At 47.3% G+C, this 18,439-nt stretch overlaps 1 protein-coding gene across 17 annotated transcripts in view; it reads right to left on the bottom strand.

The window, feature by feature from the left end:
• Positions 1-5,952: 5,952 nt before the first annotated feature.
• Positions 5,953-18,439, bottom strand: part of GIT2 (GIT ArfGAP 2) — a 49,699-nt gene continuing 37,212 nt past the window's right edge. For 9 of the 17 annotated variants that reach the window (XM_032602576.1, XM_032602572.1, XM_032602564.1 and 6 more), the window contains 5 exons: positions 18,305-18,394; positions 14,013-14,095; positions 13,207-13,395; positions 9,718-9,781; positions 5,953-9,181 (listed from right to left, as the gene is read on the bottom strand). In XM_032602576.1, the coding sequence (XP_032458467.1) occupies positions 8,969-9,181; positions 9,718-9,781; positions 13,207-13,395; positions 14,013-14,095; positions 18,305-18,394 (639 nt within the window). In that variant the 3' untranslated portion in view covers positions 5,953-8,968. Of the gene's footprint in view, positions 9,182-9,713; positions 9,782-13,206; positions 14,096-18,304; positions 18,395-18,439 lie in introns of those variants that run through there. The other 8 variants (XM_032602578.1, XM_032602571.1, XM_032602575.1 and 5 more) reach the window with 4 other exon arrangements.

Consider the following 18,439-nt stretch of genomic DNA (forward strand, 5'->3'; position numbering starts at 1 on the left):
ATCCTCCCCTAGCCTACCAGGCCCCATAGTGGCTAGCCCTCCAGGAGCCCTCCCTAAATGCACCAAGCTGCCCCCTGGCCCAGGAACATAAGTAACAATCAGACTGGAACAAAGATGTTCCTCACAGCATTAGTTAGAATAGCAAAAACTGATAACCTATATGTCCAACACGAGGAGGCTGTTTGAGTTTGGGGTATTATACAGTGAATTAAAATGAAATGGAATGCTTAAAATTTTCTGAAAATTCTGGAGAAATGTTCATGCTGTGTTAAAAAGCTGATCAAAAGCAATAGCTACGTAACTTCATTTTTAAGGAAACATAATATTACTTTGTGGGTATTTCTCAAAGTTGGGATAATGGGTATTTCTCGTTTTGGGTGCTTTTCTATATTTTCCACAGAGAACATTTATAACCTTTGAAATGAGGGGAAAATGTTATTAAAAAAACAAAGAAAAAGGCAAATACTAGATAATTAACAAAACTACAAGATAAACCCAAACTAAATAACCCAGCCTCTATTCCTTAAGGAGGTATTTCCTACCCTCTGGCAGGAAAAATTAAGGACCCATTTCCAAATATGGGTGTGGAAGGTTTCTGGTCAGGACACAGTCCTACGGTGGGTTCTGGGGCCCCTCCCCATGACCTCGGTCTCTGAACAACTTGGATGGGTATTACGCTGAGTGAAAAAGCCAATCTCAAAAGGTCACATGCTATATGGTTCCACATATATAACATTTTTGAAAGGAGAAAATGAGGGAGAACAGATTCATGGTTGCCAGGAGACAGGTATGACTCAAGGGGCAGCAGAAGGGAGGTGTCTGGTGATGCAGCAGGTCTGTATCTTCATGTGGTGACAGGAACCTACTTGCGTGGCAAAATGGCAAGAACTACACACACACAAATGTGTCTAAAATCTATGATATCTGAATGAGGTCTGTGATTGCACCAAAAGCAGTGTCCTGATTTTGATATTGTACTATAGTTATGTAAGATGTCACCACTGGGGGAAGCTGAGTGAAGGGCACAGGGTACAGTTTTTGCAATTATTTTGTGGGTCTACGATTATATCAAAATAAAACATAATAGTAATCTAGTGTAGGGAAGGTTTCTTAAGACCCAAGGCACACTAACCATAAGGAAAGGATTGATAAATCTGACTACATTAAAAAAGCTTATCTTCAAAAGACACCTGAGAGGGAGGCATGCCCACAGAATGCGCAAGGATGTTTGCAACACAGATAGCAACAAAATGTTCAGAACATTAAAAAAAAAAAGAAAACCCTCCTATGAATAATTTAAAAAGAAAAAAAACAGCACCTAATGAAAAACAGGTAAACACTCAAACAGGCGCTTCACCAAACAGGAAATCTAAATGGCTATGATAAACATGGAAAAGCACGCAGCTGAATTATAGATCAGGAAATGCGAATTAAAACTACTAGATACAAGCCCACTGGATTGGCAACATTAAAACCGCCTATTACACCACTGTTGATGAAGATGTAGAACAAGGGGAAATCTCATCTTCTGCTGGTTCCACCCTTTGGAAGACAGCATGGAAACATCTTACAGTTTGGAGATGCACATCTCCATGACCCAGGAGTCCCATGCCTAGGTATACATATACCCTACAGAAACATACAATACATGTACCAGAAGATAGATTTTTCAAAGCAGTATTTTTCATAAGAGCCAAAAGCTAAACTCAAACGTCCATCCATAAAATACTAGATAGATAAATCATGGTGTATACGTTCAGTGAAGACTGCACAACATGGGGAATGTACTAAATAGAGCTACACACGCACGTTGACCTAGATGAATCTCAATGTGAAGGAAGAAAAGCATACATCAGTGGCTCCGGTTACAAGTTTGAAAACGGGCAAAAGAAAGCTCTTACTTAAAAAGGGGTACACACAGGTGTTCAACCAAAAGCAAGGAAGCAATTAGCACTGAAGTCTGGGGAAGGAAGGACCCATGGGGCCTTCTAATGAAAAGGCAATGCTCTGTTTCTTGACCTGGTGGCAGAGACACAGGGGGCCACATTATAATTCTGCATGGATGCGTTAGACATATTTCTGTACATAAGAGTCCAGGTTGGGGGAGGTAGGGTGAACAGAATGGAGGGGGAAGGGCAGAGGCTGTGGCCCAGGCTGGCCCGGGTTCCTGTCCTGATGCCCCACCACTTAGGGGCCAGGTGACCCCTCTTTGGGCCAGTTCTTCTTCATCCATGAAAAGTGGAGAATGGGGATGTGAGGATGGGTAAGATAGATACCGAAACCACCAAGCTCAAATGGACCTATTTTTCCTGCCAAGAGGATCCCTGCCTCCTACCCTGCCCAGTAAACAACCTGCCAGTGGTGGAAGCACCCTCATCTCTGCTGCTGGACTCTGGCAGGATTTCCACCTTGCTTGAATAGCGCAGGCCGGATAGGCTGTGCTCCTCCACTGAGCCAGCTTCCTCCCTCCCTCCCTGAGTGCAGGGAGTCCCATCCAGTCCCCTGGAGGGAGCCCCCCTGGCTTCCAGCAGCAGGCACAGGGCTGATCCTTCCAGAAGGACCAACCTGGGTGCCTCTACCATGCCCTGTGGGATCTGTGAGGCCCTGAACTGTTGAAGCAGCTGAGTTGGGCAACATCCTCCACTCACAGATCAGAGTCTGACTTTGAGTAGTGGTTACCAAATGTCTCAATTTGAAACAGACAGAAAAGACAAGAAATACTGTGGTAAACACGGAATTGGAAGACAAACCAAAAACCTGGTGTTCAACATTCCTTTAAATTCCCCCGGCACCCAGGGTGGGCAGAAGACCACACAGAGACCAGCATCCTGGCCTTCCTCTCTGATGCTCCCAGGCAAGAGGATTGCCGCTGAGTCTGCCCCACACCTCCCTCCCACCTTACCTCTATCCAGGTCGTGGCCATTCCTCACCCTCTTCTGCTTCCAGAAGCTCTGCTGTCTGCCACATTCCTGCAGCCCTCATCCTGGAGGGTCCACTGTGCCAGGAAGAGCCCCTTGGTTGAGCACAGGCCCTGTGCTCTGACTTGCTCCACCACCACTAACTGGGCCTCAGTTTCCTCATCTGCAAAATGGGGGGTTGTTTCAGTTGCTACCGTATAAAATTGCACTTAGCCCAGTGACCGCACACAACGAGTGCCAGTATGAACTCAGCCCTTCTGGTCTGAAAGGAACGGGGTGGGGTAGGGTGGGGAAGTATTGAAAGAGGGAGAGGTCCTGAGAGGGGAGGGCTGGGAGAGGGAAGCAGATAGCAAGGTGTGGGGCGAGGGGGGCTAAGAGCCACTCTTAGGCCATCGTGTGGGTGGGGATGTGTGTGCAAATTTTAAGACCAGACTTCCTGTCCGTAATGTGTCCTGGGCTCCTGAGGAAAGGAGGACCTGGGAGAAAGATGGAGCTTACAGGACTAAGGCAAGAGAAGAGGCCAAGGCTGGGTGAGAGGTAATTACCTGGGGATCTGAAAGGGAAAGGAGGTGGAGAGAAGGCTGAGGGCAGGGGCAGGACACAGAGGGTGGTGCTACAAGGGCTGGAGAGGAAGGGAGGGGAGTGAGGGGCCTGAGAGGGAAGAGAGGGGAAGGTGTTGGGAAGGGGTGAGGGGTGAAAAGGGATTTGGGGGAGAAGATGCACTGGGGTGAGAAACGGGCTGGGAAGTTTGGGGAGTGTGGTCAGGGAAGCTGTACTTGTGAACAAGGACCTGGGTGTGGGGGAGGGAGGATGGTATGTTTTGGGGGGCAGGATGAAGCAGGGCTTCACTGTGCCTTTCCTTGTCCCAAGAGGCCCCTCCCCGGGGACCTGCTCTGTGGTGAGCTGCCACATGCCCCCGTAAAGCTATGAAGGAATCCGTCCCACCCGGTGTGGCTCTGGTTTCTGGTTTGGTGGCCACCTCTGCCCGGCGTCCGTGGGCCATGGGGGCCGGCTCCTGGACAGCCTCGCAGAGTGTCAACCTCAGATGGCCCCCGAGCTGTCCCTGTGGTGAGGCCGCCTCTGTGAAACCCCATGGTTGGGAAAGCAATGCCCATGGTGCTTGGGAGCCAGTGGACAGTCCTGCCAGTCGGTCGCTCAACCAATGCTGGAGGGGTCCTGGTGCCTGGGGCTCAAGGGTGAGACACGTCTTATGGGCACAAGAAGACTGTGCCCTGGTTACTTACTAATGCCCTTTATTCACACATTACCTCTTACGCAGACGTTCAGGGATGCAGCCTCCCCAGGCTTCACCTCCGCACAGAGGCCATGTTCTCTGAGCTCCTTAGTCACAGACCCCTCTAGGGTCATGAAAACCCACCTTGGCTGATTACGAGGAAGACACACCGGACTGGCAGTAACTCACACACTCTCCCTCATCTCTGGATGCAGGACGTAACCTCAAGTGTAACTTCCTCATCTGTAAAATGGGAACAACTCCTCCTGCTTCATAGGGCTGCAGATAGGATTCAACAAGTTAATATACATAAGGAACCCAGCACAGTGCCTGGCACAGAGTAAATAGTTGATAAATGTGAGCTTTAATTATAATTATTACAAAAACATGGCTAAGAGTGATACCGACCAGGGTTCTTGCCTTCCCCAATCAGAGAAAATTGACTAGAGGCCAGACATGAAATTCAGGCAAGGCTTTATTGGGGCCCCTGCTGCAGCGGGGGGGGCGGGGGGGGGGAGCGAGAACAAACACCAGTTTCCCTGGCTTGCTCGCTAGCTGGCAGGTGGGGCAAGCCTGTTCCTTATGTGGGGTGAGGGTAGGGATGTGTCCAGAGGTCTAGCTGGAGGGGTGGCTTAGGTATTGTACCTCCCCCTTAGGTGGTGTTGAGTGCAGGGGGCATGCTCAGTATCCTACTTTTGCTCCCAACATGCTGTTTTTGCTCCTGGCTCTTCAGAAATGGCAGTGTTTTGGTGGGTTTTTGTTTTTTTTTTTGTCTTTTTGTATCTTTTGGGTCCAGAATTTGCCCCAACTGCCCATGCACACAGTGATTTTTAGTCGAATATAGTTTCTCTGTATTTTGTAGCTTGAGGCGAGGTGGGTCCAGGTGCAAGCTTTGCAACACTGCAGTAAAGGGTCCCAGGTCCCAGGCATGTCTCGAAAGCAGAAGGCAAGGAGCTGTGTGGTGTTGGTGACGGGCCCTAAAAATGGCCTACAGCGGTGCTTCTCAGAGTGTGGTCCCTGGACCACCAGCAGCAGCATCCCTGGGACCCTGTTAGAAACGCAGATTCTTGGGTCCCTGCCCCAGAGCTGCTGCATCAGAGATGAACAGGAGACTCTTTCACAAGCCCTCCAGGGGCTCTGATGCTGGCTCACTGGAGAACCCCTGCCCTAGGAGCTGCCTCTGGGAGTGAGCTGATGGGTCTGAACTGCGAGGTCCTCGGACGAGCTGGATCACACAGACAGGGTGCTCCGTCTTCCCCGGACTTCTCGCTTAGAAAGGCACCCGTGCTGCCCCATCCCTTCTTCCGTTTGGGAGAAGTGCCCCAAGTCACCCGTGGGGAGGACAGTCGTCGGGGACTGTGGGTATCCTTGTTAAACCCAGTGTGAATCTATCCCACAGCTCTCCCATGTGAACCTGCACAACAGCCTGGCTCTGAAAGTATAAGACTGGGCGCCTCGAGAGACCGAACTGACTTCACCACCCGATCACCTGCCCAGGAGAAGTGAGGGCGCCTGCGCTCGGCTGGCTTTCGCTGAATTTACAAAATTTAACGTGAGGAGTAAATGCATCATGATAAGATACATGGAACTGATTCCCTGATGCAGGACTTCTCGTAAGAAAGCTATCTGCTGAGCAGAGAGGAGGAAAAGGTCATCCTTTCTGAAAACGGACAAAGCCGCCCCAGGGTGGAGGCACATTTGATACCATCTCTCATCGAAGATGGGGTTCTGTGGGAAGAACTTTCTAGGAACTTTGACCTAGTATCTGGAAACATCAACTTATTGATGGGAAGCATAGAATTACCACAAGGACACTTACAGAGCCTGTTTATTGCATAACTAGCAGGCACAAATTCCAAAACGATTTTACAACGCTTAAAGGGTTGAACAATAATTACAGGAATAGAATGTACAACAAACAGGAAAAATAAGTACAGAATACTGGGTGACATGGATAAAACACATTGGAATAAAAGGCATTTCATTTTTCCTATGCAGCATTTTCTTTTGTAAAATCAAGGTGACCTTCAACCGGGACGAGGAAAGAAGGAAAACTCTCTGCTTTGGGAGCTCAGGGTGGCTGCGGAGGACACTCATGCTGGTCTCACTCTGGTTCCGCAGCTTAAACCGCTGGAGGAATTGGAGGACAGCTCCTGAGTTGTGCGTTTATAGTTCCAATTGATGAGATGCTGTATTTGGTCTTTGGGCCCGATTCATTGTTCTTTGGCAAGTAAGAACTATTTGCATGCCGAGGCAGAAGATGACTTCAGCTGAAGGAGCTCAGGGGTGGAGCCGTCTCCCCCAGCAAGTGGCAAATGCCGGTTTCCTACCTCCGACCTCTCAGCTCCGAGGGGCTTTTGAGGGGGCGGGGATTTGAGAATCAAGGGTAAGAGAATGACATTACAGAACGCAGACACTAGTGCAAGGCTGTGGAACCCATGTGCAAAAGACGGTGAACAACTGTTCAGACAAGGTGCGAGTTGTCCGCAGGCCCCGGGGACCTCTAACCCTGGCCTCTCAGGGCCGAGGAAACGGGCAGGGCACTTTGATAAGAAGGACGAGCTGTGGCCCTCCTGTCACTCCACCTGGGAACTTCCTTCCCGGGTTTTGGCACTGTGGGTTAACAGAGCAACCTCCTGTGGTGTTCTCACAACGCGAAATGCTTTGGTGGTCCCCACGTTCCTTGACTTTCTCCAGGGGCACGAAACAGCGTCCTCCACTGCAGGTCCTGAGTGTTGGAGTGAAGACACCACTTCACCCACCGCAGGCGACTCATTATGCAGAAGCCCATCCTCTCTGGGAGGCCAAGGGCACTGACTCTGAACTGCCGCTGGGCCTTTCCCGAGGAGCCCACGTAGGCCTGGCAGGAGGGCACGTGTTTGCAAGGAAGAGGAGGGACAGCCCGGTACATGCAGCATGCAGAAAAGGTTCTCAGACAGTGCTTGAACTTAAGGTAGAAGACATTCCTCGAGAAGGCGTCCCCTCAGCATCCAATAAGAGCACGGCACTTAGGTTTGTGCAGACAAGTCTTGGAGATGTGGACCCTTTCCCCACACTACTCAGTGCAGCAAAAGCCGGCGAAAGCACCCACTCACAGTGACTTAGTAAACCAAACACCATTGCGGTTCGCCTCTCCGAAAGCATTCGGTCACACTACAAAGGTGTTTGTGAATCAAACAGTTCTGTGAAAATACAGGCTTATTGAGGATGTTTTTAGGCAACTCTGATTATTTTGACTTTTTCACGTGTGTGAACGAGCGCTACGGGACAGAAAAGATGGGTGAAACAAGGACTAACAGCAACTGATCACAGGGTACGGTGGCCACGCTACAGATAAGGTTCAGAGGCTAAACCGGGGGAGACCAGGGAAGCCAGGCCCTCACACTACACAGCAGAGCTGTGAGCTGGCAGCCTAGAGGCCGAAGCTCATCCACACGTGTGCCGTGAACACTTTTAGATGAGTTGCGAACATTTACAAGTGGAGAGACAGCACAAAAAATATCTGGTGTCTCCTGACAAATCAAAGCTCCAGCAACCCCAGGCCCACTTTTCCACGTGGCAGCCTGAGTGGAGCCAGGGAGCTGCTGTGACCACTGATGTGCCATGGGCTCCCCCACTGTCCCCTGCCCTGGGCACCTGGCTCGCTTCACTCACCAATGTCAGTACCACCTGGCCCCTCTGGTCTAGGTCAGGGTCTGAGCCACACCCACACAAAACTGCGGGAACAAGCAGGAAGGAATATGCTTTAGCTTTTAGAACAACAAAGCCCTTTTTAGTAACTTGCTCCCCAACCAGGGATCGAACCCACACCCCCTGCATTGGAAGTCCCTTGAAAGGTGATGTCTAATTGTGAAGTACCAGTGAGATAATGGAAGAGAAGCCAACTCAGGTGATTGTACACATCTTACCTCATAAGAAGTCCTTAAAGGTGGCGAGATATGCGAAGCAGATCGTGTGGGAAGGCTTTAGGCGGCTAGAGGAGTAAGGGGAGCAGATCACTGCTCCTGTCACCGTTTATGGCAGTGCTATCTGAATGGGGAGGGACAAAATTAGTTACGGCTCGTGGGACTGAGGCTCCGCAGAGTGTACGTGATAACACGGCCAAGGGACACACGACAGGGAGCATGAGTGCTTATCGGATGCCATGGAGACTTGAGAATGATAGTAAAACAGAAATAGAAGATAGGATCGAAAAATCAGATGAGAGAACACCTAATATGATAGAACAGTTAAAAGAAATCGAACACTTCATTGTTTCCTTCCAAGAGAGATTGTTACACTATTTTTAGAAAGTGGCAAAGTCCTTTCTCTAACATGCCTGCTTGGAGATACCCCAAACTTAGAGATTCTGCAGTGGAGGCTGGAAAATCTGCTTATTGCACAATACTTGAGAGGGAACAGACAATGTTGACTTTTTTTTTTTAACCCAACTCTCTCCAGAGAATGTTTCAGTAAAACTCTCTCTTATAGTTTTAGCCATAGGCAAGGAGTCTGAAGGCATGGAAAAGTTCTAAAATACTCTAAACAGTGAAGATCTGCTTTTGGATATCTATGATCATTAACTCGACGGTCACGGACAGCACAACAGCACGTCAGAAGGTAAACTGGCAAACAGGCACAAGTAAGGCAAGTGGGTTAAATTAATAGTTGAAAATTTGTTAGAAAACATGCAAAAATAATACTGAGTTTTCTTTTTAAAAGTTTTAAATTTTCATTAAACGTTTGTTTCTGTAAAAATCGAAAGAGTTCCATGTCTAAATTGGAAACCGGACTTAGAAAAGCCTCAAAAACAGAAGGGCCGGGCCAGCCCTGCCATTCAGTTGTTGTTCTCTTTGGTGGTGATGGTGACCAGCTGTTTGGCGGCCTTGGCGATGTCGTACGCACACTGGATGACCTGCTGCGTGACCAGCTGGATGTCCGTGGGCGGGCCCGGGTCACCTGGGAGGGTCTTCTTGCACTCCGACTGGAGTCGGTAGGCACTGGATGTCAGTAAGCGGAGGGAAGTCCTCACCATGTCGGACCTGGGTTTCTAAACAGAAAAACATAGGCATTCGCCATGAACTGCAGGGTGGATGTATCCGAGAGCACGGACAAGCATTCCTCAGAAAACAACTCAAACTATTCCACAGTGAACAGCAGTTCTGTCCAGCACTTTTTCACTGAGGGTGCTCGGAACATTGCAAGCTTGGCAACCCACAGTGTGGCGGATGCTGAAGGGCTCTGTCTCAAAGGTCAAAGTGCGTGCAGTGTATTTAATAGTATGCATTTAGTAGTGCTATACTGAAGTGGTTTTTGAAAAATATTAATCCACTTGGGTGAAATATTCCAGATAAAATTTCATTCTATTAATGCTTTACCTTTCAGCATTTGGCTTGTACATTCTTGTCTTATTAAACCCAAATCAATACTCATGTAGCACAAAAAGTATTTCAAAGCTCTATATGGCTATTTGCATATTCAAAACTTCCTGTGCTACAAAAAGATTAATATAATGTAAAGGTCATAAAGAAATTTCTTACGATTCATTAAAAGGGATCTGAACCAAGTTAGTAGGGAGTGACTTACTTTGGGGAATAATGCTGCCATTTCTGTAACAGCTACATGTATCCTCTCTGAGCAGGGAATATAACTGCAAGAATATTGAAGAGGTTATTCAAAGACAGTGAAAATAATTCAGAGACAGAGAATACTCGGCTAAGAATAGGTCCCATTTACATTCCCATAACAAAGGGGTTGAGGCCTTGGCCAACCTGCTGTGGATCCCACATCAACAGGAGGTGCTCTGTGATAAAGCAGGGGCCCCATCCTTTCTTGACAGTTCATTCAATCAGACAAAAACAGTCTCCAGGTATGAATGTAGGCAACGTCCACTACCAGCCAGGTGGAACCACAGAACAGTTAGTCTGTAAAGATATCTACACCTCCTCAAGGTGGTCATTCAAATTAAGACTGCCTACATTTTAATTAAATCATTGCATCTCAAGAAACTGGTTTGAATTATACCAAAATGCCTTCCAATGGGGAATTCCCAACTTTTACCTTTATGAGCAGTTAGAACCATACACCATGTAATAACAAAAACACCAATGCATAGGAGTTATTTAACTTGCAAATGTGAAGGGGCAACAACCCATCTGGTGACAAAGGCCCTCAAAAAAAGGCAATGTCCACAGCAACCACTGTATCAGCCACAAATGTTTCTTGAGCATTAACTGAGATCCACACCTAAGAGTTTTTTATGTTTTGCTGGTTATGGTTTTCATTTTGACCCAGAAATATAATTCACCCTTTCCTCCTGCTACATAGAGGAGACATTTTTCCTAAGGACATCTCTCAAAAACTCACTCATTACAACATATTTTAGGAAGTCCTGAATAAGCCACGAAAGAAAGCACATGCAGATTAATGACAAAGTCTTCCTCCTTCTCTACCACAGGGAGTCCATGTTCACAACTTGTTATCTTTCCTTGAAAAGGCTTTTGTGCATAATATGCAGTAATCCCTGGACTGTGTAATTGTGTGTAAGAGAGAGAGACAGAAACAGAGACAGGCAGCGAGTGAGGCTGGAGGCTGAGGGGATGGGACCAGGCTGAGGGAAGGTCAGGGGCTGTGGGGAGCTTGCTCAGCCCAGGGGACCAGGACTAAGCCTGACCGTGCCTGCATGGGCTACTGGTCCACTTAGGACAAGCATAAGCAATGGATATCGAGAGGAGAAAACAAGAGAAAAAGGCATGGGTTTAATTCATATAATGCAAGATTATAAATGAAAGTGTCGGGACTTCCCTCGTGGCGCAGTGGTTAAGAATCCGTCTGCCAGGGCTTCCCTGGTGGCGCAGTGGTTGAGAGTCCGCCTGCCAATGCAGGGGACACGGGTTCGAGCCCTGGTCCGGGAAGATCCCACATGCCGTGGACCAACTAAGCCCGTGTGCCACAACTACTGAGCCTGTGCTCTAGAGCCCGTGCGCCACAACTACTGAAGCCCGTGCACTCTAGGGCCTGTGCTCCGCAACAGGAGAAGCCACTGCAATGAGAGGCCCACGCACCTCAACAAAGAGTAGCCCCCGCTCGCCGCAACTAGAGAAAGCCCGCGCGCAGCAACGAAGACCCAATGCAGCCAAAAAAAAGAGAAAGTGTCTCAGATACGCAAGGAACCAGAGATTTTAAGAGAACACCGAACAATTTATAAAATATAAATTCTCTAGACCAATTCTAGTTTAAACCAAAAGAGTGAGTTGATGATTAAAAATCTCTGCACCATTCTCTCATGGTTCTTACAGAAAACAGATCATGACATATATTGAATGGATTTGTACGTCTTAAAAAAAAAAAAGAAACTTCCCAAATTGTACCAAGCACCATATATTGTGATCTTTGAAGCCAGAAACAGCTCCAGGGCAGATATTTATATTTTTGACAACCATCGAAGAGAGAAACTTAATGTAAGCATAGTTTTTGGCTGCTGTTTGAAATACGAGCAAGGCACTTCTGAGCTGGGGGAAATGAGAAGTGAAGCATGTTGTTCAATGGTGGGAGAGCCCCAAGGAAGGAGTTCACCCTGTTATCACGGTGCCTTGATACATTTGAGGTGTGAAACGTTTTGCTTTATGTAATGTGGTAATGAAGTTGCCTGTTGCCAACTGTGGTGCTGAGCAGAGGAACTCCACACCTGTAGCGTGTGAGGCAGGAAGGGCGTGTGATAAAGAGGATGTGCGGGGCAGGGGGGAGATAAACAGCTACATAATTTTCGTGGAAGGAGGCTGAGAAATTATGCAGGTTCCTCTTTTTCTCTGAGGAGCCTCCAGCAGTCCATCCATGAAGACTAGCTCTGTTCCTTCAATAAACACTGACCATTCCTCTCCTACTGAGTGGGAAATAATGACACTGGGAGAAGTCTGAGCTGTACAGCAAAACGGAAGACAGTAGAAAATGGGGAGGTGAGCATGGCAGTGCGAGGGACACGGAGAATGCAAAAAACACTGGTGCATCTTTTCATGGAAGAGAACAGGAAAAAGAAGAAGCAGTACTGTGTTCCTTGAACAACTTTTGTTCGTGCAAAGGCATGGAGAGAAGTTCTTCACCGAAGCCCTAAACTTTGCTGACAATGAAAAAAATGAGATTGTTCTTGGGTTTTGATCAAATTTTGCCACTTTCATAAACTCAGTGGGATGATGTTAAACGTGTCATGATTGTGTCTGGAGCAGGCCGGCCGCGTGAGACTAGGATACCACCTGCAACAGCTAACAACTTACCAGAGGACAGAGGGGTGAGTTAGAACGAGAGCTGGACCCTTCTCTGCAGTAAGAAATAACTCCGCAAGATATGGTTCTGCCCAGAGTGAGCAGACTCTTCATTCAGGGGCAGAGAATGATTTGCGTGACAATTAGATCAACTTTTCTAAAAACCACTTGCTTCTTAGATGTGCACATGCATGAGGGAAAAAGGTAAGAAATCAGGTTCATTTCAGGATACCTTCTATGGCAGTAGATTTCTCCCCAGCTAAGGAGACCACAGACAGCAGTATGGCCGGGAGAATGTGTTGCCAGTTTTGAGGTAGCTTCTTTCACCTCAAGAACTGGGAATGTCACTACCCCAAATACGCCGCAATTCTATCTCTAGAGGCAGCTATATTCAGAGCACTTCATAAGAAGATGAAAGATTAAAAATACTACATAAAAAAAAGACAAATTTGTTTTTAAGCCTGTTACATAAACCTGAAATTTTCAACAACTTTTTTTTTTTTTTCGCCGTACGCGGGCCTCTCACTGTTGTGGCCTCTCCCGTTGCGGAGCACAGGCTCCGGACGCGCAGGCTCAGCGGCCACGGCTCACGGGCCCAGCCGCTCTGCGGCATGTGGGATCTTCCCAGACCGGGGCACGAACCCGTGTCCCCTGCATCGGCAGGCGGACTCTCAACCATTGCGCCACCAGGGAAGCCCTTCAACAACTTTTGAAGTGAGCGTATTAAAAAAAAAATCCCCATCTATAAGGGAGCAACAGCATCTCTTCCAGAGCATGTGCACACGTCCCGCCAGGCCAGATATTCAAGCCTCCTTACCTGTCGTGTTTATTTTCTTGGGCTGCTCTTAAGAGCTCCTGTATGTTTTTAGTGATCTGTTCAGTCTTCCGGATGACGTCTTCGGTGCTGGGGAAGATGGGGCTCGGGGCCGTGTGGGGCTCTGCCGCATCTGGGCCTGAGCCATCACCTTGCCACACTGTATTTCTTTGCCTTCCCTTCCTGCTTGACCTGTGAGCGTTGAAGAAGTGGTTAAATGTGACAGGTAGTTATCAGCTGCCTCTCTGCTTCTAGGAGCCACAGCATGTGCATGTGCCGAAGGCGCGAGTGGGCTGCTTTTGTGGTTTCCTTTACCCTGTCTGGCAGGAGACTCAGCGTAAGGCTGGTTCATCAGCAGGCAGCCACAGCTCATAGGGAGGCTGTTTCACTCTACCATGGGGGTGGACATGATGACCCTAGTAGGAAGGCTAAAGATGGGGAAAAGGAGGGAACAACCGGAACAGGGAGGGTGTGTGGTTATGAAGCCACCCTAATCGAGGCAATTCCTTGGGACGCAAATGCAGGCTGTAACCTAACGTTGACTGGAAAATGAAATGGAGAACTGACTTGAAGCGCATTACAGAGACTCAGAGATGAGTCTAACCTGCTGGTAAAAGAACAAAAGGCCCCTGTGGCAATAATGGGAGATGGGAAGAGGTGTGAACTATGAACTTATGCCTTAATATCTGAGGACCTTATGGGTCTGAAAACAGAGAAGCGGGTGCAGGGGGTGAAGTGTGCCTCCTGACCACGCTGCTCGGTCTCTGGTTGAAGAGCCCAGCCCCAGGGCATTCTTCCTGCACATGTACCCCAAGTCATCCGGGTCCCTGTCATTGGGAGTGTTGTCATAGTCACTTTCAGGTGTGCTGTTCTGCTTCTCCAGCCTGGATGCCTACAAGAGAAAAGGCGACCCCATTAGTTGAGAGCACCAGACACTTCTTGGGTGCCTTCTCAGGAATTGTTACCTGTCAGGCTACGTGGCCATCATGCCCCAGATCTCATCTGGGACGGGGCCCGATGCTTTATTAAAAATTTAGGAACAGGGAATTCCCTGGTGGTTCAGTGGTTAGGAGATGGTGCTTTCACTGTCCGGGGCCCGGGTTTCATCTCTGGTCAGGGAACTATGATCCTGCAAGCTGCGTGGCGTGGCCAGAAAATAAAACAAAAAATTTTTTTAAATTTAGTAACAGATGAATAGTGGATCCAGAAATGGTTTCTTTCCTTCTCTGCCCCTTTTTCTTCTTTGCTTCTTAGCTGCTCCATACACAGACCCCCGGTACAAACTAACAGACGTGCAAGGCAACGCTCATGTTTAGCTCTCTGAGGAGTATGGAGTTTAACTATAATATAATGGGGCCCATTTAAGAAGCAAATGGGTCCGCACATATATCCACAGATGTCAGCACTGGGAGTCGCCTGCAGATCAGCTAGTCTAATACCAGATGAGAAAAGGAAGGGCCAAAAGAGCTGGGGCTCACCCCCAAGGCCAAAGAGTCAGCAGAAAACCTGGACTAAGAACCTGGGCTTCCTGTCTCCTGCTACCTCCAATACCCCACACACCTGGGGCCCTGAGGACCACCACTGCTCACAACACAGCTCTCCAAGAACTATCCTCAGAGACGGCTTGTGTGAGCCACACAAGGAAACCAGAAACCATTCATTCATTGCCACACGTTGTTTGTGAACCAAAACGGATTAACCTGGTGTGACACTTGGTTTCCAACCCCTTTCATCTGTCTCCCCAAACATCTATCCCTTAAAACATAAAGATATGGTGCAACAAAAATGGGACACAGGAAGCCTACAACTGTTTTGAGCAAATGGCAGCACTGCTAAGTACAGGGCCTTCTGGGGTGACAACATTTGAAGGGGACCACATTCCTTTGAAGGGGACTATGTTAGTTCTGGAGCATTTAATACAAAGGATTTCCCCTCAGTATTTATTTTACCCATAGTGCTTGGGAATTTCTTCATTTGAACAGAAATCAGTGGAAGCTGATTTAAAACCTAAATTGATTACCAATTGCAAAAGAGAAATATGAGCTATTTCTAGCTCTGTAACTTGAATTTAATCCAAGTTAATCAAAACATGTGCCTAAGGAATTTTATTGTTGCTGCAATAAAATGTGGCTAAAGATAAAGCGCCTGTAAACTCAGAGCCCCGTTTAAACACACGGAGACCCTGTAGCTCCACTCAAATGAACGGCTCCCTTAGAGTGAGTCAGTTAAGTAAGTCTCCATAAAGTTTAATTATTTGCTCCTTCCTGATAATGCTGCTTGGCCCTCTGAAGGCCCTATGCGGGCGGTTAGGCAGGTAGGCAGCCAGCCCTGAGATGGGGAAAGGCTCCTTATTCATACCACGTGTTGCTTACTATCCCCATGACCCCTCTCTGCCCTCTCCCAGGGAGAACACTCTTTCTCTGTCTGCTGAGGTCTTTCATGTTTCCCCCAAATGCTCTATTTGGTCCCAGCCACTTAACGTAAGACACTTGCACTGGGCTCCTAAAGTTCAATACGAGTTCATACTGAAACCACTCAAATACATCTGGCAAATGACTGAAAATGTTGGCCTGCAGCTATAAAGAGAGTCTGTAAAGCTAAGTTCTGTAAAAACTACTATAACATTTAAGATCCCTTTGTTTATATCTCCTACCAGCAAGCAGTTCTGCTTCACTAGCTGCTTTCGGTTTGGCTTTATGGATCAATCAGTGAGTTACTGGCTACTGGCTATCTACATGGAAGAACAAAGGCAGGCAGGGAACAGTGAAACCAGGCTCTTGCAGAGATGATCTCAAAAAACAAAACGAAACAAAAAACAAAAGACAAAACAAAACAAAAAAATCTCTTCTTACCTTTCACAGTGAATGTCTGACTAATACATTACTTTTCCTTTAGTTTTTTTTTGTTTGTTTGTTTTTGTTTTTTTTTGTTTTTTTTTTTTTTGCGGTACGTGGGCCTCTCACTGCTGTGGCCTCTCCCGTCGTGGAGCACAAGCTCCGGACGCGCAGGCCCAGCGGCCACGGCTCACAGGCCCAGCCGCTCCGCGGCACGTGGGATCCTCCCGGACCGGAGCACGAACCCGCGTCCCCCGCATCGGCAGGCGGACTCTCAACCACTGCGCCACCAGGGAAGCCCTAGTTTTTATATATACATACACACACAGAGATGAGTGTGTGTTTGTGTGTGTACAGGCACATACACAGCATAAAATGGAATGTAAAAAATGTGTATTTAAATAATTATTCTGGGACATTTGTCCAGAGCTGCTCTGGTGGAAAAAGCTAGAAAATGGAATTAAACCCAGAAAAACCCCACCTTTTTATAATGGATCTTTTTGCCTTCCTTGATGTAAATTTGACAATTACAAATCAAATGCATTACCTCCACAATGATCAAAAGTACCAAGTTTCATTGAAACATTTTAGAAGAGTAATGATTCATATATCTAATAAAAGTACTCAGGAAATGTTTCTCAAATACAGAAAACAACGTACAACAATAACCGCCCAGGAAATCCGTTACTTACATTAAATCCTTCATCGTTATCAACAAAAGCATATTTCAGGATTTCAAATTAGTCAGCATTAATTTTATGAAAATTATTGTAAACATGCAGAACTAAGGTCTACTAGATAAAGTGCTGCTCTCTCAAAGCTGTTAATAGAAAAGTTACCTTATAGCTGGTGCTGGTTCAGTTTATTTAATAGATTGGTAGTTTTCTCTGCGTACAGACATGCCATAAAAGCCTAACCTCACGATGAAGCTGTCAGGAGCAATGAGGATTACCCGTTTAAATGGCCAGTATAAAACACTGTCTCAGTAAGCAGTCCTTGCAATAATTCTCAAAACTACCAAAAAATTTTTAAAAACTTTCACAGTGGACAAAAAGAGGTTTACTTGACTCTTAGCAACAACATTTCAAATAAGATATTCATTTCTATTTAACTGCCCCTTACTTTAACTGAAATACCATAATATAAATAGTGCAGTTCAATTTCAGAACTGCTCAGAAGATAGTAGCATATGTCAAGAGGTTTTTTTTTAAAAGATTACCTCAAAAGTGCAGAAAAGAACCCCCAAAGGGCCTCCACATGCCATAAGGCACTGGCAGTGGGCAAGATTCTCCATCGTTCCTGCCGATGTGGAGGGAACGGACAAAGGGCAGTGCAAATCCCCCTGGTCTGTAAAGGTGGTCCCTCACCCACACCCACCCTCCTTCCTCTCACTTTAGCCGCACTGCCCTTCCAGTAAAAAACAAAAGAGCCAGGACCTGAACGCAGGTCTGCAAAGCCTGTGCTCTGTCATGACTTTCTCAGCTTGCTGCCATGTACTCTTCATGCATGAAACTGTTTTTTAAACTGACAGTGCCTTTGGGAGCAGGGAGGTCACCTAAGTCCCCAGGACCCTTTAACTGACTTTCCAAAAGGCTGGGTGTGGACAAGGTGCTTGATAAATACTTGCTGCCTGGCTACTCTAAAAGGAGCTTACCTGTATCATGTGCTGTTACTGGGAATGTAAATTATACGTCAGCAAGCTGGACTTGACCAAAGAACAAAGTGAACAGCTTCATACTAACAGGTGCCTACACCTCCAGTGCTGCCATGTGTTGCAATCTGGATGCAGAATGCAGGGACTGCAAAACCTTGGCTTGTCAAGTAAGGTGCTGAGGTAAAATATGTCAAGAAGTAAAAAAACAATAAAAAATAAAGAGCACGATGTCTTAGTGTTTCCGTTAGTCCAAATACACTAGTTCTCTGAACAAATTTGGACAGATTTGCCCTATTATAATATTTAGCCAGCAGCCAGCTAATTTTCTGATTGTTTAAAAAGACAGAATGCTCAGAATCAGTGTTACAGGGTGAACTGCAGACTGTGTTAAATGTCACGTGAGACTGAGCAATGTGGAGTTCGAGGAGACGGAGGCCGCCTCCTGCAGACATGCATGCGTGTGTGAGTGCTGAGAGCTGAGACACCAGGAGGGAAGCGCTGCCTCATGCAGGACAGAGAGCAGTTAGCGGAGGGAGGGAGGGCTGGGAGAAGCACAGAGCGCCAGGAGCGCTGCCCCTCCTCCAGAGAGCAGAGCATTCAGAGTGTACTTAACCCTTCGGGCGCTCTCGTCCCTCGACCAGGAAAGTGTGGAGGGGAAGGAAGGCAGAGACGAAGAGGAGGTCACAAGCGCACTCCTCCCAATCTGGAAGGGGAAAAAGAAACACACTCGGGAAAACACAAAACAAAC

The sequence above is a fragment of the Phocoena sinus genome, chromosome 14, assembly GCF_008692025.1.
Source record: "Phocoena sinus isolate mPhoSin1 chromosome 14, mPhoSin1.pri, whole genome shotgun sequence".
Classification (NCBI taxonomy): Eukaryota; Metazoa; Chordata; class Mammalia; order Artiodactyla; family Phocoenidae; genus Phocoena; species Phocoena sinus.